This window comes from Schistocerca cancellata, chromosome 9 (genome assembly GCF_023864275.1).
Source record: "Schistocerca cancellata isolate TAMUIC-IGC-003103 chromosome 9, iqSchCanc2.1, whole genome shotgun sequence".
Taxonomy (NCBI): domain Eukaryota; kingdom Metazoa; phylum Arthropoda; class Insecta; order Orthoptera; family Acrididae; genus Schistocerca; species Schistocerca cancellata.
Genome location: NC_064634.1, coordinates 40,935,303 through 40,957,980, shown reverse-complemented (window position 1 = coordinate 40,957,980; position 22,678 = coordinate 40,935,303). Strand labels below are relative to the sequence as shown.

The 22,678-nt window shown below is 45.4% G+C and overlaps 1 protein-coding gene across 1 annotated transcript in view; it reads right to left on the bottom strand.

Annotated features, from left to right (window-relative positions):
* Positions 1-1,913: 1,913 nt before the first annotated feature.
* Positions 1,914-22,678, bottom strand: part of LOC126100775 (ice-structuring glycoprotein-like) — a 47,759-nt gene continuing 26,994 nt past the window's right edge. The window contains exons 2-4 of the mRNA XM_049911395.1: positions 20,571-20,704; positions 2,457-2,973; positions 1,914-2,096 (exon numbers count right to left, since the gene is read on the bottom strand). Of these exons, the coding sequence (XP_049767352.1) occupies positions 1,914-2,096; positions 2,457-2,973; positions 20,571-20,704 (834 nt within the window). The remainder of the gene's footprint in view (positions 2,097-2,456; positions 2,974-20,570; positions 20,705-22,678) is intronic.

The window sequence follows — 22,678 nt, the reverse complement described above, 5'->3', positions numbered from 1 at the left end:
CATGAGGCACAGCATCCATTATAATATATGAGGTACATTCTGAAATTCGTAAAATGTAAATGAATGCTGTTGCTACGATACTTCAACAGGGTATGAATTTGAGTTCGTTTATAGCAATTACAGTTTCACATATTGATAAATGTAGGACTGTGTAAAAGTTCAATAACAGTGTGTGTGTGTGTGTGTGTGTGTGTGTGTGTGTGTGTGTGTGTGTGTGTGTGTGCATAGTGAACAGTTGCATTCGATTACCTAAATGTAGGGGAAAAATAATAAGGTGGCATTTTGGTTTCTTTTGATTTACTGCGCTGACCAAAGTGAAGGTAAATACATAGCGAACTATTTCTTCCCAGCTATTTCGACGAAACGGTTAATGGATATCACAGTTTTCACAAGAGAGAATTTGTCTGGTGTTTAGCAGAATTACACTTTTCATGTTTGCCCCAGGTATGTTCCTAAGGTTCTACGAGCAATAGATTCAGTAACATTCGTTGTGTAAATACTGACTTATCTGTGAGAGTGAAAACCAAAACTTAATAGCTGCTTAGAAAAGTTTCTGCAATATATTGCTCCAGGAAGGCTTTTTAGCTTAGATCACAGCTTTGGTTTGTTATTTACGCTCTCTCTTTAACTAGCCAATAATGATGGTGACCGTTCTTCTTTTCTTATGTGTTGTTCGATCAAGTGTTGGTGCACCTGGTGCCAATTACAGCAGTTTGGCAAGTACCATAGTAGTACTTAGGATGGCAGCAGACAGAAGTCAGTAATGTACACAGGGAACAAATTTATAAATGCAGCTCACAGTATCATCTTTTAAAGATAGTCTTTTTCCTTCTCTGTTGGGAAAGAAGGTAAAAGAATAGGAAATGAAACCGCTCTGTGTACTTCGCTCCTCTAGTAGTTACAAAACGGAAGGTCATCCCAGATACATACTTTTCTAGATTGAGCTAAAACAATAGAAATGAAAGGGAGTTCTTCATCATGGCTATGTGTTTTCACAGAGGCATGACACCATTGTGAAACGGGATAGGATACATTGATTCATGAAGTAGCATGTTCACCAGCCAAACTGGGCAGCAGGGAAGCTCTAGTGAGCTCTTGGGTTCAGCGATGTCTCTGTCAAGGAGAATACTCAAGGGTTGTTGACAACAGTAACCAAGACCTTCAATAAGACGTTTGCGGGTCTGCGTCTGCGGCACCATGTTGTTTCTACAACTAACGTTTCGGTCGCTGTTGAAAGTGGCCTTCATCAGGGTGACTTATTTACAGTAAACGACAAGACGATTTTGTCATATTCCCTGGAACGTTTTGTTGAAGATGATCGCGGAAGCAGAAGCCTACACTCACATCCCTTCCTAGATAGTTTTTTTGATGATGACATAGAGTGCACGCCATAGTTTTGCAGGAGAGTTGCCCTCTCTATTAGGTAATGACGTAGAAAACATATCACTTCTTTTGTAAGGGAAAGAAAGTAACATCTAAGCTGTTACACAGAAGAAAACTTTCTAACCTGCTTTTAATCAAGTGGACATCAATGCCGTATTTCAAATACCTCATCCAATTTGTACTTAAGACCATCGTTTTTTCTTTTCCATTTTGCTTCGAATATTTTTGTTATTTTTATTTCTCTCACAGCAAAATTTTGGATGTTCTCAGTAGGGTGATAGTGACCATGCAGTTATGCAGCCTAAAGACAAACATCACTTCGTCTATCTTGGTTAGATGCTACTGATACCTACTGTCCACGAAAAACGTCCGGAATATTGACCCTTTTTCTGGAGGGTTAGCCTGTGGAGGAGGATTCCTGCACAGTAACAACTTTTAGTATCAGTAATAGCAGGTATTGATATAACGGTATCAGATCACAGTGTGGAATTGCAGCACAGTTCCTGTAGTAAGTCATTCTTGAGCCGTGGTCACCGCCTGTTGTAGAAGTATCCCCCGCGTCCCCCCTGAGGCTGGTTTGGCCTGAAAGTCCTGGGCCTGATTGGGTAGTTGAAGGGGTTGCGCGCCGGCGGCTCGTAAGAGTACCCTCCACTGGCCACGTCACCAACGCCGCCGCCCCCTGCAGACTCGAAGTCGAACCCGCCGTTCTCCGGCTGTTGTGGTGGCGGCGGTGGGGGAGGTGGGGGAGGAGGTGGCGGTGTAGTCGTAGTGGTGGTGGTGGTCGTGGTGGTGGTGGTGGGCGCTGGTGTCGTGGTGGTCGTCGTAGGCGCCTCGGTGGTGGTCGTGGTGGCAGCAGCTGACGCCTCCTCGTCGGAGGCGGCGGGGAAATCCGGCTGCGGTGGAAAAACTGGCGCTGCAGGCGCTACGGGGACCACGGGGACTGCTGGCAACGCCGGAGGCAGCGCGGGGGCGGGAACAGGGGCGGGAGCGGGCGCGGGGGCGGGGGCGGGCAGTGGCACGGGGAACGGCACTGGTGCGGGGGCGGGCGCAGGCGCAGGCGCCGGGAACAGCACAGTGGTGGGGTGGTTGTAGGTGGAGAAGTAGTTCTGCATGCGCTGGACGAAGCCCTCCAGCAGCGGCGGGAAGCGCGAGAAGAGCAGCTTGAAGGGCGTGCCGCCGTGCACCGTGGCGGTCGAGGTGGCGCTGGCAGCGTACGGGATCACCACCGGCTGCACGGCTGCTGCGGGGGCCGCAGCGGGGGCGACCACGGGGGTGGAGTAGGCCGGGACGGCCGCTGCCGCAGGGTACTGGGCAGTGGCGACCGTGACAGGGGCACCAGCTGGGTACAGCGGCGCCGCCGCTGGATACTGCGCCGCGCCGACCGCTGCAGGAACAGCTGGGTACTGGGCCGCACCGACTGTGGCAGGAACAGCTGGGTACTGGACCGTGCCGACCGTGGCAGGAACAGCTGGGTACTGGACCGTGCCGACCGTGGCAGGAACGGCGGCTCCATCTGGGTACTGGACAGCGCCGACGCCCACCGTGGCAGGAGCTGCGGCCGCTGCCGCTTGCACGGGGTACAGCTGCACCCTGCAGGAAACAAGGGTCGTATCAACCCAGGAATTATCTTATTTTTCCCTTCAGATACTTAAATCAAAGCTCACACACCGAGCGAGGTGGCGCAGTGGTTAGACACTGGACTCGCATTCGGGAGGACGACGGTTCAATCCCGCGTCCGGCCATCCTGATTTACGTTTTCCGTGATTTCCCTAAATCACTCCAGGCAAATGCCGGGATGGTTCCTCTGAAAGGGCACGGCCGACTTCCTTCCCCATCCTTCCTTAATCCGATGAGACCGATGACCACGCTGTCTGGTCTCCTTCCCCAAAAAAACCAACCAACCAATCAAAGCTCACAGCTTATTTTTTTCTTAACCAACGTTTTGTACACATAGGGTACCACGAGCAAATTTTCGTATTTTCTTGCTCCCTACGCCAAACTGTCCTAAAGAAAAAATGGACGGATTTTTTGTAGGAAATTTAATTTAGTTAAATGTTGTACTTCGATACATTTCCAGTAGTTTCCGGTTTATTAAAGAAAAACGCGATTTTCTAGAGTAACTTGAAAACCGTAGCCTCCAGCGAAAACTTACCCCAGTACAAAAATTGTTGTTGTGGTCTTCGGTCCAAAGACTGGTTTGATGCAGTTCTCCATCCTGCTCTATCCTGTGCAAGCCTCTTCATGTCCGAATAACTACTGCAACCTACATCCTTCTGAATATGCATAGTGTATTGATCTCTTGGTCTCCCTCTACGATTTTTACCCTCCCCGCTGTCCTCCAGTACTAAATTGGTGATCCCTTGATGCCTCAGAACATGTCCTACTAAGCGATCCCTTCTTCTAGTCAAGGTGTGCCACAAATTCCTCTTCTCCCCAATTCTGTACAATGTCTACTCACTAGTTATGCGATCTACCCATCCAGTCTTCAGCATTCTTCCGTAGCACCACATTTCGAAGGCTTCTATTCTCTTCTTGTCTAAACTGATTATTGTCCGTGTTTAATTTCCATATGCGGCTATAATCCATACAAATACTTTTAGGAAAGACTTCCTGAAACTTAAATCTATACTCGATTGTAACAAATTGCTCTTCTTCAGAAACGCTTTCCTAGCCACAGCCAGTCTACGTTTTATATCCTCTCTATTTCGACCATCAACAGTTATTTTTCTTCCCAAATAGCAATAGTCATTTACTACTTTAAGTGTGTCATTTCCTAATCAAACACCCTCAGCATTATCTGATTTAATTAGTCTATATTCCATTATTCTCGTTTTGCTTTTGTTGATGTGTCCAAAAATTAACTACATTAAATTTCATGTACGAATATCCTGTTGGTTTTTTCCATTGGACTAACAGTTTGCACGCAGTGGGCATGTCTGGTTTCTGAAGGTGTTGTGGGTTGTATAAAACCTATAGGTAGCGGCAGCTGAATCGCGCTATATAATCACCACCTACAACTGGTACAGAAAGTGGCAGGCAAACGAAAATGGGACGGATGGAAAAAAAATTAAGTAAACTGTCTATTATTTCAAAACTTCCTGCCATACATTTATCCCATTGTGAAACAGGACAGACAATCCCTTCTTGGAAAAATGTTTGCTGTTACCTACACAACCAGGAATGTGCCCAAGCATGCACCTCTTCATCCAAAACTAACTGACAGCGACGAATGTCTTTTCAGGGCTCAAAAATGTGAAAACAGCACGGGGAGATGTCAGGACTGTAGACAGTTCTCAGCGACAATTCTGCAGCGTAATCGAAACAATTATATTGCAGTGCCTGTGGTTTTGCGCTCTGCAGTGTGTCCTTCAGATATGCATGCAGACATTGCTGCGATCGACAGCTGTTTGACATATATGAAATGCATTCGCAGTTCCGAATATGATCAAACTCTAAATGCACAAACTATTGATGACAATAAATAAAATGTCGCGTGACTAGGGCCTCCCGTTGGGTAGACCGTTCGCCGGGTGCAAGTCTTTCGATTTGACGCCGCTTCGGCGACTTGCGCGTCGATGGGGATGAAATGATGATGATTGGGACAACACAATACCCAGTCTCTGAGCGGAGATAATCTCCGACCCAGCCGGGAATCGAACCCGCGCCCCGAGGACTGACATTCTGTCCCGCTGACCACTCAGCTACCGGGGGCGGACATTGGTGACAATGAAAACTTGTGTTGCGCGGGGAGTCGAACCCAGGTTTCCCGTTGTATGCGGACGGCCCCTTAACCACGTTGGACATCCGATCAAGTTTCCAGGACAGACACAGATATCCATTTGTCACCGTGTGTCATATATTCGGTACTACCACAATTGCTGTGATTCCTGCACAGAGAGAGACATACGGTTACTGTCAGGGTCTTGTCTTGGCATGAAATACCATATTGCAGCGCCTGTGTTTGACGAAGTACTGTGCAGTATGTCTGAGGCATGCATGCATGCGCAGGTTAAGACGACCGCTCGCGTAAAGCGGGAAAATCAGTTTCGAGTCTCAGTCAGGCACAAATTTTCACTGTCGCCAGTATATTGTGTAGCTCGAGTCTGATCATATTCGCAATTGCGAATACATTTCTAGTTATCGAAATAACCTTGGCAACGTGTAAAATCGCATCTTGGGAAATGGAGTTTTGCTTGATGGTGCCATTTCCATGCCTACGTGAGTTTGGTGCTTTCGGACATGTATTTTTTTGTGTCCCATGCAAACCGTCTCGAAGCAAACCGCAGGGAAGCAGTGAGTCTCATCATTGTTGGATAAACAACTATGTTGTTGTTGTTGTGGTCTTCAGTCTTGAGACTGGTTTGATACAGCTCTCCATGCTACTCTATCCTGTGCAAGCTTCTGAATCTGCTTAGTGTATTCATCTCTTGGTCTCCCCCTATGATTTTTACCCTCCACGCTGCCCTCCAATACTAAACTGGTGATCCCTTGATGCCTCAGAACATGTCCTAACAACCGATCCCTTCTTCTGGTCAAGTTGTGCCACAAACCTATCTTCTCCCCAATCCTCTTCAGTACTTCCTCATTAGTTATGTGATCTACCCATCTAATCTTCAGCATTCTTCTGTAGCACCACATTTCAAAAGCTTCTATTCTCTTCTTGTCCAAACTATTTACCGTCCATGTTTCACTTCCGTACATGGCTACACTCCATACAAATACTTTCAGAAACGACTTTCTGACACTTAAATCTATACTCGATGTTAACAAATTTCTCTTCTTCAGAAATGCTTTCCTTGCTATTTCCAGTCTACATTTTATATCCTCTCTACTTCGACCATCATCAGTTATTTTGCTCCCCAAATAGCAAAACTCCTTTACTACTTTAAGTGTCTCATTTCCTAATCTAATACCCTCAGCATCACCCGACTTAATTCGACTACATTCCATTATCCTCGTTTTGCTTTTGTTGATGTTCATCTTATATCCTCCCTTCAAGACACCATCCATTCCGTTCAACTGCTCTTCCAAGTCCTTTGCTGTCTCTGACAGAATTACAATGTCATCGGCGAACCTCAAAGTTTTTATTTTTTCTCCACGGATTTTAATACCTACGCCAAATTGTTCTTTTGTTTCCTTTACTGCTTGCTCAATATAGAGATTGAATAACGTCGGGGAGAGGCTACAACCCTGTCTCACTCCCTTCCTAACCACTGCTTTCCTTTCATGTCCCTCGACTCTTATAACTGCCATCTGCTTTCTGTACAAATTGTAAATAGCCTTTCGCTCCCTGTATTTTACCCCTGCCACCTTTAGAATTTGAAAGAGAGTATTCCAGGCAACATTGTTAAAAGCTTTCTCTAAGTCTATAAATGCTAGAAACGTAGGTTTGCCTTTCCTGAATCTTTCTTCTAAGATAAGTCGTAGGGTCAGTATTGCCTCACGTGTTGCAACATTTCTACGGAATCCAAACTGATCTTCCCCGAGGTCGGCTTCTACAAGTTTTTCCATTCGTCTGTAAAGAATTCGTGTTAGTACTTTGCAGCTGTGGCTTATTTAATAAGCCATAAACAACTACTATAGGGTCAAATGTGCCACGGTCTGTTGCCCGGGTGAATTTGTGGAAGCTAAGTCTGAGTGAGGTGAAACTACTATTTTACGTACACTAGAGTGACAGAAGTCATGTTATAGCGTTATGGCCATGTACAGATGGCGGTAGTATAGCGTACATAAGATACAACAGGGCAGTACATTGAGGGGCTGTCATTTGTGTCCAGCTGAGTCATGTGAAAAGGTTTCCAACGTGATTATGGCTGCACGACGGGAATTAACAGGTTCTGAACGCGGAGTGGTAGTTCGAACTACACGATGGGACATTCTGTTTCGGAAATGGTTAGGAAATTCAATATTCCGAGATTCACAGTGTCAAGAATATGCAGAATACCAAATTTCAGGCACTATCTCTCACCGCGGCAGTGCACTTGAAACAATCGCAGAAATCAATGTGGGGCATAATACGAACACATCCGTTAGGACAGTGCGGTGAAATTTAGGGTTAATTAGATTCGATTAGGTGTACTTTTTAATTCCAGCTAATCGATAGTGAGGAGATCCCCTGGGGTGTGGAACATGTGAGAAAACAAGAATACACAATAAATACACTCCTGGAAATTGAAATAAGAACACCGTGAATTCATTGTCCCAGGAAGGGGAAACTTTATTGACACATTCCTGGGGTCAGATACATCACATGATCACACTGACAGAACCACAGGCACATAGACACAGGCAACAGAGCATGCACAATGTCGGCACTAGTACAGTGTATATCCACCTTTCGCAGCAATGCAGGCTGCTATACTCCCATGGAGACGATCGTAGAGATGCTGGATGTAGTCCTGTGGAACGGCTTGCCATGCCATTTCCACCTGGCGCCTCAGTTGGACCAGCGTTCGTGCTGGACGTGCAGACCGCGTGAGACGACGCTTCATCCAGTCCCAAACATGCTCAATGGGGGACAGATCCGGAGATCTCGCTGGCCAGGGTAGTTGACTTACACCTTCTAGAGCACGTTGGGTGGCACGGGATACATGCGGACGTGCATTGTCCTGTTGGAACAGCAAGTTCCCTTGCCGGTCTAGGAATGGTAGAACGATGGGTTCGATGACGGTTTGGATGTACCGTGCACTATTCAGTGTCCCCTCGACGATCACCAGTGGTGTACGGCCAGTGTAGGAGATCGCTCCCCACACCATGATGCCGGGTGTTGGCCCTGTGTGCCTCGGTCGTATGCAGTCCTGATTGTGGCGCTCACCTGCACGGCGCCAAACACGCATACGACCATCATTGGCACCAAGGCAGAAGCGACTCTCATCGCTGAAGACGACACGTCTCCATTCGTCCCTCCATTCACGCCTGTCGCGACACCACTGGAGGCGGGCTGCACGATGTTGGGGCGTGAGCGGAAGACGGCCTAACGGTGTGCGGGACCGTAGCCCAGCTTCATGGAGACGGTTGCGAATGGTCCTCGCCGATACCCCAGGAGCAACAGTGTCCCTAATTTGCTGGGAAGTGGCGGTGCGGTCCCCTACGGCACTGCGTAGGATCCTACGGTCTTGGCGTGCATCCGTGCGTCGCTGCGGTCCGGTGCCAGGTCGACGGGCACGTGCACCTTCCGCCGACCACTGGCGACAACATCGATGTACTGTGGAGACCTCACGCCCCACGTGTTGAGCAATTCGGCGGTACGTCCACCCGGCCTCCCGCATGCCCACTATACGCCCTCGCTCAAAGTCCGTCAACTGCACATACGGTTCACGTCCACGCTGTCGCGGCATGCTACCAGTGTTAAAGACTGCGATGGAGCTCCGTATGCCACGGCAAACTGGCTGACACTGACGGCGGCGGTGCACAAATGCTGCGCAGCTAGCGCCATTCGACGGCCAACACCGCGGTTCCTGGTGTGTCCGCTGTGCCGTGCGTGTGATCATTGCTTGTACAGCCCTCTCGCAGTGTCCGGAACAAGTATGGTGGGTCTGACACACCGGTGTCAATGTGTTCTTTTTTCCATTTCCAGGAGTGTACTTGTAGAATAAGAACTGCTGATAAAGTACCTTCCACAGATCCCAAAAGAAATTGCTATCGTGGATGTGGAATCTTAAGCGTATTTTCATTTAAAAGGATATAACTTATCACCAAATGTTAAATGTTCAATACACTTAGATGTATGTGATAATTGTTAGGTTATTCTAACCATGCATCATCAAACAGAAAAATAAAAAAAATAAGTATTTTCAGCTCTTATTTACAACGATCGCACTATTGCATAAAATCTGTACAAAAGTCAGATTGTATACAATATTCACATTATGTGATGTTATCAATAACATACACACATCACTGCTAAGAAATTCCTCAATGGAGTAGAATGAGCTGACCACCAATAACTGCTTTACAATCTTCTCGAACTGAAATTTATTATTAGTTAAACTTTTTGTGGTTATTGGCGTGCCATTGAAAATGTGTATTGCTGGATTGTGGACACCTTTCTGAACAAAGTGACTTTAAATCTTTGTGAAAGTTATTCTTATTGCTATTTTATCCATATTGTAAACTCGGGGCTTGATACTTGACGCATGACGCAACCAATAAATATATCGCGAAACAGTAGTTAGTATCCCCAGTTCCTTAAACAGTCATCTGTAGCACGTTTTTGACTTTACACCACAAATAAATCGACTGCACGTTTTTGGGCTCGGAAGACTTTAGCGTGGATTGATGTGTTACGCCAGAAAATAATCCCGTATGACATTATGGAATGAAAATAAGCGGTGTACGCTAGCTTTTTTTATTTTTATGTTACCTGTGTCTGACAGCATTCGCATAGAAAATAAAGATTTGTTTAGGCGCTTTGCCAGCTGTGTGATGTGTTCCTCCCAGTTAAATTTATTATCGAGCTATAATTCCAAGAATTTAACACTGTCACCTTCTTCTATCTGCTTGTCGTCATATTTTAGGCATATACTGGCAGGACACATTTTACATGTTATGAACTGGATAGTGTTTTTTTCACGGTTTAGTGACAGAGAATTGCCTAGGAACCATTTATGGAAGTCTATGAAAATTTCATTAGTCAACTTTCCTAAGTCTGTAATTGATTTTATGTTTATTGCAATGTTTATATCATATTAAACAAAACCAGTTTAGCATATGGTAATGTTACTGATGTATGCAATGTAATCGTATGGCTAGGGCGCCCCGTCGGGCAGACCGTTCGCTATGTGCCGGTCTTTCAATTTGACGCCACTTTGGCGACCTGCAGTCGATGAGGATGATAGGATGATGATGAGGACAGCACAACACCCAGTCACTGGGCTGAGAAAATTCTCCGACCCGGCAGGGAATCGAACCCGTGCCCAGAGGAATGACAATCAGTCACGCTGACCATTCAGCTACCGGGGGGCGGAGATGTTACTGATGAAAGGTCATTGATATACACAAGAAAAAATAAGGGGCCCTAGGGGGCAACCTTGGAGGACAACACATGTTATTGGTTGACGCCTAATATCTTAATATACCTCTCTTTACTATTGACACTCTTTGTTTTCTGTCAGAGTTAAAGGATTTGAACCAATCTGCAGCATTTCCTGTTGCACCGTAATATTCTAATCTACTTAAAAGTATGTTGTGATTTACACAGTCATTGCCTTTGACAGATCACAAAATATGCCAGTAGCCTATAATGAATTGAGAATATTCTCAGTGTGTGTGTAGACAGCCTTCTCAATATCGGAACCCTTCAGAAATCCGAGTTGTGACTTTGATAATATTGTATTTGTGAGTGCAGGCTTTCTCGGCGAATTTCATGTCTTCACGGGTTGTCAGCCGAGTAGCGCCGTCGTCTCGTAGCAACGTTTCGATCGAATGCGTCTCTATCATCTTCAGGCGAAGTGTCGGGATATCGTCTGACTCACTCTCATCTAATACTTTCCCCTCTTTGGGGAAGTGTGTGGGGGAGTACATAGCCTTGCGGCCTTTACTACACCTTGTACCTGTGTGTATGGATATTTCTGTAGTTTTTGGGTGTCTGCGTGATGTGATGAATGTTCTGTGTGTGTCTGGTACTTGCCTGAGGTTAGCGAGATGCTTGGTATTTTTGGGGGTGGGAGGAGGATTAGGAATTGGATATAGGATGTTTTCTATGGACTCTTTGAATACTGAGTCCCAAAATCCGTTTGTACTGCATATTTTGTATCCTCGAAATCGAAGGTGTGCTTCTCGTCAATACTATGTTCCGCCACAGCAGATTTGTTGGTCTGGCCCAAACGTACATGCCTGATGTGTTCATTGCGGCGCTGTGAGATGCAATGCTGCGTCTGTCCCATATATTGCATCCCACTTTCGCATCCTATCTTGTACATGCCGTCAGACCTAGTGGATCCTTGGTTGAACCGAGAAGGTCTTTGATTTTTCCCGCTGCGCAGAAAACGGCCTTCACTTTATGTATCTTGAGAATTCTCGCGATCTTGGCCGTTGGAGGACCCGCGTATGGCAAGAACGCACAGCCCATTGCTTCGACTTCATCCGATCTCTCTTCTCCCTTCTTGCTGTCGGTCTTCAGAGCTCTCCTTATTTGTGTCTCACTGTATCCATTTTTCTTGAAGGTGTCCTTGAGGTGTTGCAATTCTCCTGGCAAACTTGCCTTATCGCAGATGGACCTGGCCCTTGGACTGAACTTTGACGGTAATCCTTTATCTCCTTTGTGGTGTCACCGCCAGACACCACACTTGCTAGGTGGTAGCCTTTAAATCGGCCACGGTCCGTTAGTATACGTCGGACCCGCGTGTCGCCACTATCAGTGATTGCAGACCGAGCGCCGCCACACGGCAGGTCTAGAGAGACTTCCTAGCACTCGCCCCAGTTTGCTAGCGATGGTTCAGTGACAAAATACGCTCTCATTTGCCGAGACGATAGTTAGCATAGCCTTCAGCTACGTCATTTGCTACGACCTAGCAAGGCGCCATGTTCAGTTACTATTGATATTGTGAATAATGTACAGTCAAGAGCGACGCTCATCATTAATGGATTAAAGTTAAGTATTCCACCAGCTACGTCCGTTTTTCTAAATTCTAATTTCCTTGTCCTGTTCCAGACCTCACGCCAGCCTGCGTGAGCTAAAACGCGCGCCTTTCGGCTTCCTCTAATAACACGGTGTTGGTTCTCCTGCCAACCCACAACATCCTTTCTTATACAAAGGCTTAATTTCAGCATATCTCAACATTCAGGAAATGTTCCACTGGTAAAGGATTGGTTACAAAAATGACTTAAAATGTTACTAATCTCAGAGGCACACTGTTTAATCAAATATGTTAATATATTGTCATAGTCACTAGAAGTTTTTGATTTTAGGGATTTTATGGCATGTCCATAGGAAGTTTTGCTATTTGGGGAGCAAAATCACTGATGATGGTCAAAGTAGATTGGATATAAAATGTAGACTGGCAATGGCAAGGAAAGCAGTTCTGAAGAAGAAAAATTTGTTAACATCGACTATAGATTTAAATGTCAGGAAGTCGTTTCTGAAAGTATTTGTTTGGAGTGTAGCCGTGTATGGAAATGAAACGTGGACGATAAATAGCTTAGACAAGAAGAGAATAGAAGCTTTCGAAATGTGGTGCTACAGAAGAATGCTGAAGATTAAATGGGTAGATCACATAACTGATGAGGAGGTGTGGAATAGAATTGGGGAGAAGAGGAGCTTGTTGCACCACTTGACTAGAAGAAGGGATCGGTTGGTAGGACATGTTCTGAGACATCGAGGGATCACCAATTTAGTATTGGAGGGCAGCGTGGAGGGTAAAAATCGTAGAGGGAGACTAAGAGATGAATACACTAAGCAGATTCAGAAGGGTGTAGGCTGCAGTAGGTACTGGGAGATGAAGAAGCTTGCACAGGATAGAGTAGCATGGAGAGCTGCATCAAACCAGTCTCAGGACTGAAGACCACAACAACAACATGGAATGTCCAATGGAGCACGGAACGCGATTCACCTCAAAAGGCAACATGTTGCCACTGAGTGGATGCCCAGCTGCAACACTGCAGTGCAAATTCCAGCCTTCGTCGCCGATGAACAGTAGTCAGCACGGGTGCATGGACCAGGCACCTGTTGCGGAGGCCCGTATGCTGAAGCTTGAGGAGACACTTTTGGCCGGTCACATGCTCAACATCTGCACCTCTATTTGGCCGTACACATCTCCGCATCCATCGTTCATCCCTGACTTCTACGGACCGTGGTGCACCGCAGTTACCTCGACGTGTGTTTTGGATGGAGCCATTTTGCCGTGCACGGTGTGCTTTAAATTTACAAACTTACGCGTTTTACATATGATTCCACCTTTGGTCCGAAAGCCAACGATGGTGCCCTACTGGATTTTAGATACATCGCTCCGTTTCCCCTTACGACAACGACTGTAGTGTTTTTACATACTCTCTACTGCTAGTGCTCCCACCTGCCGTCTGTGAGTGTTTAGCGCAAGTGTCACACGTGCATATTTCTATTGTTTATTGTCAAATCACAATTTATGAAAGATGTTTATATTTTATTAATAGGATTAAGTAGGAATAATTAATATTTGTCATGTTGGAAATAATTGCTGTAGCAGATATCGCATGTGCAACGAGGCGGCACGTATCCTAGGTTGATGGTACATCAGTAAGCAAATAACACGACACGGCGCGATCGTAATTTGTAAGGCGAATTCTAGTTTCTTTTGATAGTTTCTCTGACACAACTGTTCACAGTTGCTATTCGCTGTAATCAGCAACTCATTAACTATCCGTAATGTTTAGGAGTGGTTGCTAGTAGCATCTGTCTTAATGATGGTTCGAGAGTTTCACAGTAATGTGGAATCCAGTTGCTGATTTCAACCTTGCAAAGATCAAATACGCAATTGAAATCACCTACTTCTCCTGAAGACCTACATATGTGTAACATGTTAGTTAATTTCTTGAACATTCATTCGAATGTCGTCGACGTTTCGTTACAAACATTAGAAGAAAACGTAAATTTGCTAATTAAAGTCCAGAACAAAAACAACTAACAGGAAACATAAGCAACAATTGCTTTCAGTAACAAAGAAAGACTTTAAATTTTTTGGTTAAACGAAGGAGGGAGAAACCGCTTAATCTCCAATTGTGTACAACGTTGGTTTTGTTGAACAATAACTGAACTTGAATTGCATAAATGGAAGGAGGATTTACACAAAATGCGAAATATGCGCCAAAACTGAAATCACAAAAGTATTCAAAATATAAAAGAACTGTTCGTGAGACTCAGTACACCCCTACCGAGATGTAAGAAACTGGACGCTCTGAATTGCAAGTCAGAAAAATATTATTCATTTCCAGACTTGATCAGGCTGATTATACAGATTCATTAAATGATACGGAAACAGAAGTCACAAAATATCTAAGTTTATCTCAAGTAAAGGTGTAGACGAGATATCATTAATAGGTAATAATACAGAGAAAATCGCATCTGGTGCGAAGATGAAGCTTCTTATTATCCCTGTGTCTGTCCGGATTCGCTCACGAATTGCGTGTAGACCATACCTTACCGCGTCCAACGAAAAAAAAAAAAAAAAAAATTAGTAACCTTCCCGTCTCCTCTATACCTCTTCTGTTATTGATAACCTTCTCTTTTACAACTAACTATGTAACCTTTTCTTAGGATTTCTATCTCTTGCTTAATAATAACAAATGAAATCTTCCCTTTGAAATTTATTTTCTTTCTGTATCTTCGCATACAAATTTCATTGATGCTTATTAAAAGTGATTTTCTGATTATTTCGAAGTAACAGAGAATGTGTCGTCGTCGTGGGCCTTAGTCGTTATCTGCAATAACCCAAAACTGTTCCTTACCTTTTTTACTGTTACTGCATCGCCATCTGACTACTACATCGAACTGCGACATGAGTATACTTACTCTGTTTTAGTATACTCTATTAGCTGCTGGTGGGCTTTCATAATAAGTGGCTGTATTTATTACCAAAACTGACATTATTCTTTATTAGCAAAGCTGACGTTATTCTTTAATTAATTTCACTGAAGTTGCGTAATTCATAGTTAAACTTTTTTTTGACAACAATAAAAATTTTGCAAAGTTTTACGTTGATGGTTTTTGGGATGGACTATAATTAGAAATGCAATAATTATATCCTGAATGAAATGATTTTACAAACGTTCATATGGGACTTACTTTTTACAATAATCTTACAACTAGCATTGAGCAAACATACCTTCAGTAGTCTTGAGTTTCTCCAAAAGATTAATTCAGTAATATTAATTCCTCTTACTATAATAGTTAGCTGATGTCTCTGTACATCCGTTTATAATCTCTTGTAAACCATAGCTGGTGGCTGGCAGGCACACCGCTCCTCTCAACCTCTCGCTTCAGACCTGCTACCGACTCGCTTCACTTCTCGCTTACTACTGACTTCCTTCGAACGCTAAAGTCCCGTTTCTCCTGCCAACAATGCTTTCTGGTGCAGACAATCCCTGCTGCCATTACAAAATGTATCAATGCGCGGTCTTTCCCGCTCTTTTCTTAAAATTATATCAATTTGCGGTCTCCCTTGTCAACAATACTTTGGTGCTGACATTCTCTGTTACCACAATTATTTCCAACATGACAAATATTAATTATTCCTACTTAATCCTGTTAATAAAATATGAACATCTTTCATAAATTGTGATTTGACAATGAACAATAGAAATATACACGTCTTACACACGTTAACGTCGAAAGTAGTGGGTGTTTGCATTAATGGGGACCGTGTGTTAGTGCGGTATAATGCAGTGCTTAATGTTTGTCAGTGGCAAATGACGTTAGTACGCAGACGAGGGTGTAGCTCCAAATTAAGGTTATTCTTGAAGAATTAATTGACACACGGTAATAGCTCTATTGGTAGAGAGGGGCAAATACCCATAGCTAACTAAGGTGCGTTCAGTATCGCAAGACTAGAGGTAGTGTTACACAGTATTAGCGAGATCAATAGCTTTGATCCGGTGTGCTTATCTGCGCATGTGGAGCGCCAACGGAGGACATGCAGGACGCTTTAGTTGCACAAACGACTCACTGTCATGAATATCAATTGGGTGGAATCTTACAGGATTGTAAGGTGTCAGGCAAATCCAACACCTTCCGTGAAAACCCTGACATGATAGCAAATCCGGCAGTATGTCACATAGCTCCGAATAAATCCTGACATTAAATTAACCAAAGTAATACGATCAACGAGTGAGCAAATGGAATACCACAGACTAAAAGAAGAACGCCTAAATGCATGTCATACCTTCCCACCGTGAAACAGACGCAGTTCCGAGGGGAGAAACGAGAAGAGAAGCCGAGAGCAGAATCGTGTAAGCTAGAAGGCCCTACGATAAGGGACACCGACATCGCCCGCCGACCGCCAAGACCACCCCCCAGCCCATGTTAAAAGATAGAGACCTCCAGAAGAACAGTATAGATCTTACGATAACACTAAAAGGGCCACACCAGCTGCAAGTTTTAGCGTGAGACTATACGCGTCTCTGTTACGTTGCAAACATTCAAAACATTGCCCCACCACGCAAAAGTATGACGTTTCTCACTGGATGGACAGAAATTTTGTAGGCGGTGCTTAAGGTTAACATTGAGACCCTGATTGGTCGGTTGAAAACACAGACAGATAGGTTTTCTTAAACCAACTTCGGTAAATCGTAGTAAGGAGATGTTAGAGAGAGTTGCTTCCGAGACGGCGAGGTGTGTGGAGCTGCTCCGCTCGCCGCCCCCTGACGCTGACTAACCACCGACAAGGTAATGAACGTACACTATGCCGCATAAGAGCCATAAGGCTTCACTCAGAACTGCAGAAGTCTCATCTGTTAACCCTCTTTTTGCGTAATACTAGTGTCGATTGTCAATTAAAGCTCATGGTATTCACATTTGCTGCGAGAAGTTAAAATCCGAAATGCGATGTTTTTTCTGTTGTATAGTTATTGAGAAGCGAAATCAGCCACTGTAATTTACGACAAGTTAAATAAGCAATTAAAGATAACTGAGGGTCACTGTAGACCATTTTGATAGTTTTCCCTTTTACGAAACTTAACTTAAACCTAGATTATAGATGTGATATGGCATAGGTCATCCTTCGATCCATTGTAGAACTTGGAAACCCATTCAGGGAATATTCGTTCACATCTTTGTTGAACGCAGTTGGTTTTTATCATCCTGTATTAAAATATTTCCTTTTATCAATAGTGCAATTTATAAAGAATGTTTTGTGAGTAGAATAAAATTTCCAATGGTAAACCTGACTGCTTTTTCGACGTTATTTTACCAGATAACTGAAAATAGGAAAGCCTTGAACTCCTTCCACTAAATTTAGTTGGTATTAAGATTCTCTTACAGGGAGTGCAGTGGAGCTGACGCTGAAATCATTAAGTATTTGAATATATCATCGCTAGTCTCACTGAACTCTTCTGAAATCTACATGTCACGTGTAGTCTGGCGTCCCCTTACCAGCAACAGGTCCCAGGTTCTAACTAGTCAATTCCCTAAAAAAATACGCTCAGAGCGTCGTTGCGCGAAAGTGGTAGGGAGACAAGACTTAGAACAAACAGACACCACGCAGAATGTTAGGGGATTCCCCACTGACGTTTGTTAAGGGGAGCCGGAGGTGGTCAAATCCAAAAAATTACGATTTTTTTTTGCTACCGAAAATCAATTGGAACATTCCTCTTTAATGTAAACTTTGAATTATTGTTCGACTCGCCCTAGAACTGGAGTTATTACCATTTTCCCCCACGCCCTCAGAGGAAATGGGCGGCCGCTGAATGCATCTAACACCCTCTCGTTACTTCCTGGCGAACTGCTTGGGATTTTCTCGGCCTGTTACGCATACAGCGCCTTATGTTACGCATACAGCGAGTGTGCAAGGGTTGGCTACATTGTTTTCTGTGACAAATGAAGCGCTAAGAGCGCGGAACATCGTCTCTTTGCTGTTTACCGTTTCTAATTAGTTCAGTGTTGCGCCTGTTGTTGGTAGTATTATAATTCTTGTGTAAAGCGTTGTTCTGGTTACGATGCCACGTTTTAGTAACCGTGTATATAAGAAGAGGAAGAACGTAGGGAAAAGAAAATTAACACTAATACCAAGTTGCGATACTACAATTACTGAAACAGTGCGTTCTTCTGCTAAGCAACACATGGCCGGCCATAGCCCTGTGACATCTTCTAGCAAGAAGCTGACTGGTGGAAGTGACAGATTTCGTGAATATGTTAGTGACACTGTACGAGCACTAAGAAATATATGCAATAAAACCAATTTTTCATGACTTAGCACAGCCAGAATTGTTACACAAATGTCTACACGGAAAGACGCAGAATCCTAATGAGAGCGTAAACAATTTGATTTGGAAAGTGATTCCTAAAAGGGTTTTTGTAAGCCTAAAAAACACTGCACTTTGGCATTTATTATGCAATAGCAACCTACAACTAAGGGAACAGTGTGAAGTGTGAAGTTCTGAAGGCACTAGGATTTACAGCTGGTGTGAACACTGTACGAGCACAAAGAAGTATTGACAGAGAAAGGATAAGAGGAGCAGAAAGAAGAGAAAGGCATATAAAGTATGATGGAACAACAGGCCAGAAAAGAAGACAGCAGAGGAAGCTTTTGGAGGATGAAGAAGAAGACCCTGATAATCCATCCTATAGTGCAGGAATGTATTGAGAAACTTTGATAGCCATTTCCCGTAAATTAGAATTTTTCGAATATAAGGAACATTTTCTCAAAATCCACTCAAGCTAGAGAGATGAAATTTTTATACAGCACTCCTAGTGGTCAAACGTACATTGTAACACAGCCATTTGGCAATATGTTAAGTAGTTGCATTTCAGTTTAATTATAAAGCAAGTATTTGTAAAAAAATTTGGGTCATTTATAAAAAAAATAATTGGAAGGAAACTACACTCCTGGAAATGGAAAAAAGAACACATTGCCACCGGTGTGTCAGACCCACCATACTTGCTCCGGACACTGCGAGAGGGCTGTACAAGCAATGATCACACGCACGGCACAGCGGACACACCAGGAACCGCGGTGTTGGCCGTCGAATGGCGCTAGCTGCGCAGCATTTGTGCAACGCCGCCGTCAGAGTCAGCCAGTTTGCCGTGGCATACGAAGCTCCATCGCAGTCTTTAACACTGGTAGCATGCCGCGACAGCGTGGACGTGAACCGTATGTGCAGTTGACGGACTTTGAGCGAGGGCGTATAGTGGGCATGCGGGAGGCCGGGTGGACGTACCGCCGAATTGCTCAACACGTGGGGCGTGAGGTCTCCACAGTACATCGATGTTGTCGCCAGTGGTCGGCGGAAGGTGCACGTGCCCGTCGACCTGGGACCGGACCGCAGCGACGCACGGATGCACGCCAAGACCGTAGGATCCTACGCAGTGCCGTAGGGGACCGCACCGCCACTTCCCAGCAAATTAGGGACACTGTTGCTGCTGGGGTATCGGCGAGGACCATTCGCAACCGTCTCCATGAAGCTGGGCTACGGTCCCGCACACCGTTAGGCCGTCTTCCGCTCACGCCCCAACATCGTGCAGCCCGCCTCCAGTGGTGTCGCGACAGGCGTGAATGGAGGGACGAATGGAGACGTGTCGTCTTCAGCGATGAGAGTCGCTTCTGCCTTGGTGCCAATGATGGTCGTATGCGTGTTTGGCGCCGTGCAGGTGAGCGCCACAATCAGGACTGCATACGACCGAGGCACACAGGGCCAACACCCGGCATCATGGTGTGGGGAGCGATCTCCTACACTGGCCGTACACCACTGGTGATCGTCGAGGGGACACTGAATAGTGCACGGTACATCCAAACCGTCATCGAACCCATCGTTCTACCATTCCTAGACCGGCAAGGGAACTTGCTGTTCCAACAGGACAATGCACGTCCGCATGTATCCCGTGCCACCCAACGTGCTCTAGAAAGTGTAAGTCAACTACCCTGGCCAGCAAGATCTCCGGATCTGTCCCCCATTGAGCATGTTTGGGACTGGATGAAGCGTCGTCTCACGCGGTCTGCACGTCCAGCACGAACGCTGGTCCAACTGAGGCGCCAGGTGGAAATGGCATGGCAAGCCGTTCCACAGGACTACATCCAGCATCTCTACGATCGTCTCCATGGGAGAATAGCAGCCTGCATTGCTGCGAAAGGTGGATATACACTGTACTAGTGCCGACATTGTGCATGCTCTGTTGCCTGTGTCTATGTACCTGTGGTTCTGTCAGTGTGATCATGTGATGTATCTGACCCCAGGAATGTGTCAATAAAGTTTCCCCTTCCTGGGACAATGAATTCACGGTGTTCTTATTTCAATTTCCAGGAGTGTAGAAAAGATACTCCAAAATCCCTCTGTCATAATTGCAATACTAAACCACTCTATATGTAAAAAAAATTCAAATTTTTCTATTTTGTAGTTTATTCATAAATGTTCCTCAAACATAGTGATTTTAACATGGGCAGCATAGGCACCTCCGGCTCACCTTAACTAGTCGGTTGGATCCATTGCTCGGTCTTTTACCTACGAGACAGCCAGGTGAGGTAGAATAGACAAACAGACAGCTAGACGGACGGAGAGACACTCACCCGTGGACCTGCAGCGCCACCGGCTGGACCCCCTGCACGTGGTGCTGCTTCGGAGCCGGCGGCGTGTACACGTAGAACGGCTGCTGCTGGTGGCTGCTAGCCGCCGACACCCACCACGCCAGCACTGCCAGCACCTGAAACACCGAAAACACACTTCTGCAGCCTGACTGAACGCCTCAGGGAAGTTCTGGACACAGCAGCAGGTGGCCCTCTTAGTAGACCCTGACCCGTGTTGTGGTTTCAGCTACAAGACGATATGATTGCGAATAACCCATTCTCCTCCATCACGGTTTCTTGCAGGCATGGTTAAGAGCAGCCAACAATCCTCGAGCCACTTACTTATCTCCGTAGATATTTCGGTGCAGTGCGAGGTCGAACGCCATTGGAAAATCTAGGAAAATAAAATCTGCCTCTTCAACTACTTCTTAGGTTTGCGCGGTGCGTGGATAAAGCAAACTGTGTTGACACTGGCGGTTTTCCTGAATCCGTGCCGATTCTTTGAGAGATCCTTGTCTTCCTGCAGGAACTCCATAATATAAAACCTTAGGTATATACACTTCTGGCTATTAAAATTGCTACACTACGAAGATGACGTGCTATAGACCTGAAATTTAACCGACAGGAAGAAGATGCTGTAATATGCAAATGATTAGCTTTTCAGAGCATTCACACAAGGTTGGCGCCGGTAGCGACACCTACAACGTGCTGACATGAGGAAGGTTTCCAACCGATTTCTCATATACAAGCAGCAGTTGACCGGCGTTGCCTGGGGAAACGTTGTTGTGATGCCTCGTGTAAGGAGGAGAAATGCGTACCATCACGTTTCCGACTTTGATAAAGGTCGGATTGTAGCCTATCGCTATTGCGGTTTATCGTATCGCGACATTGCTGCTCGCGTTGGTCGAGATCCAACGACTATTAGCAGGAGCGTAATACGGAACGCCGTGCTGGATGCCAACGGCCTCATATCACTAGCAGCCGAGATCACAGGCATCTTTTCCGCATAGCTGTAACGGATCGTGCAGCCACGTCTCGATCCCTGAGTCAACAAATGGGGACGTTTGCAAAACAACAACCATCTGCACGAACAGTTCGACGACGTTTGCAGCAGCACGGACTGTCAGCTCGGAGACCATGTCTGCAGTTACCCTTGACGCTGCATCACAGCCAGGAGCGCCTGCGACGGTGTACTCAGCGACGAACCTGGGTGCACGAATGGCAAAACATCATTTTTCGGATGAATCCAGGTTCTGATGGCCGCATCCATGTTTGGCGACATCGCGGTGAACGCACATTGGAAACGTGTTTTCGCCATCGCCATACTGGCGTATCACCCGGCGAGATGGTATGGGGTGCCATTGGTTACACGTCTCGGTCACCTCTTGTTCGCATTGACGGTACTTTGAACAGTGGACGTTACATTTCAGATGTGTTACGACCCGTGGCTCTACCCTTCATTCGATCCCTGCGAAAACCTACATTTTAGCAGGATAATGCACGACCGCATGTTGTAGGTCCTGTACGGGCCTTTCTAGACACAGAAAATGTTCGACTGCTGCCTTGGCCAGCACATTCTCCAGATCTCTCACCAATTAAAACGTCTGGTCAATGGTGGCCGAGCAACTGGCTCGTCACAATACGCCCGTCACTATTCTTGATGAACTGTGGTATCGTGTTGAAGCTGCAATGGCAGCTGTACCTGTACACGCCATCCAAGCTATGTTTCACTTAATACCCAGGCGTATCAAGGCCGTTATTACGACCAGAGGTGGTTGTTCGGGGTACTGATTTCTCAGGAATTATGCACCCAAACTGCGTGAAAATGTAATCACATGTCAGTTCTAGTATAACATATTTGTCCAATGAATACTCGTTTGTCACCTGCATTTCTTCTTGGTGTAGCAATTTTAATGGCCTGTAGTGTATATGCACAGGCCTCCTCGGCTGACAGACGCCAGGAATGCTGGTCTGCAGTACTGTGCGTCCGATCTCTCATAAACAGCAGTAAACTCTGCTCTTTTCTAGTCTCGTGGGAATATTCGTTGCGTAAGAGATCATCAGCATCGAAACAGGCCACGCAAAAAGAACCATAGAGCAATATAATTGTG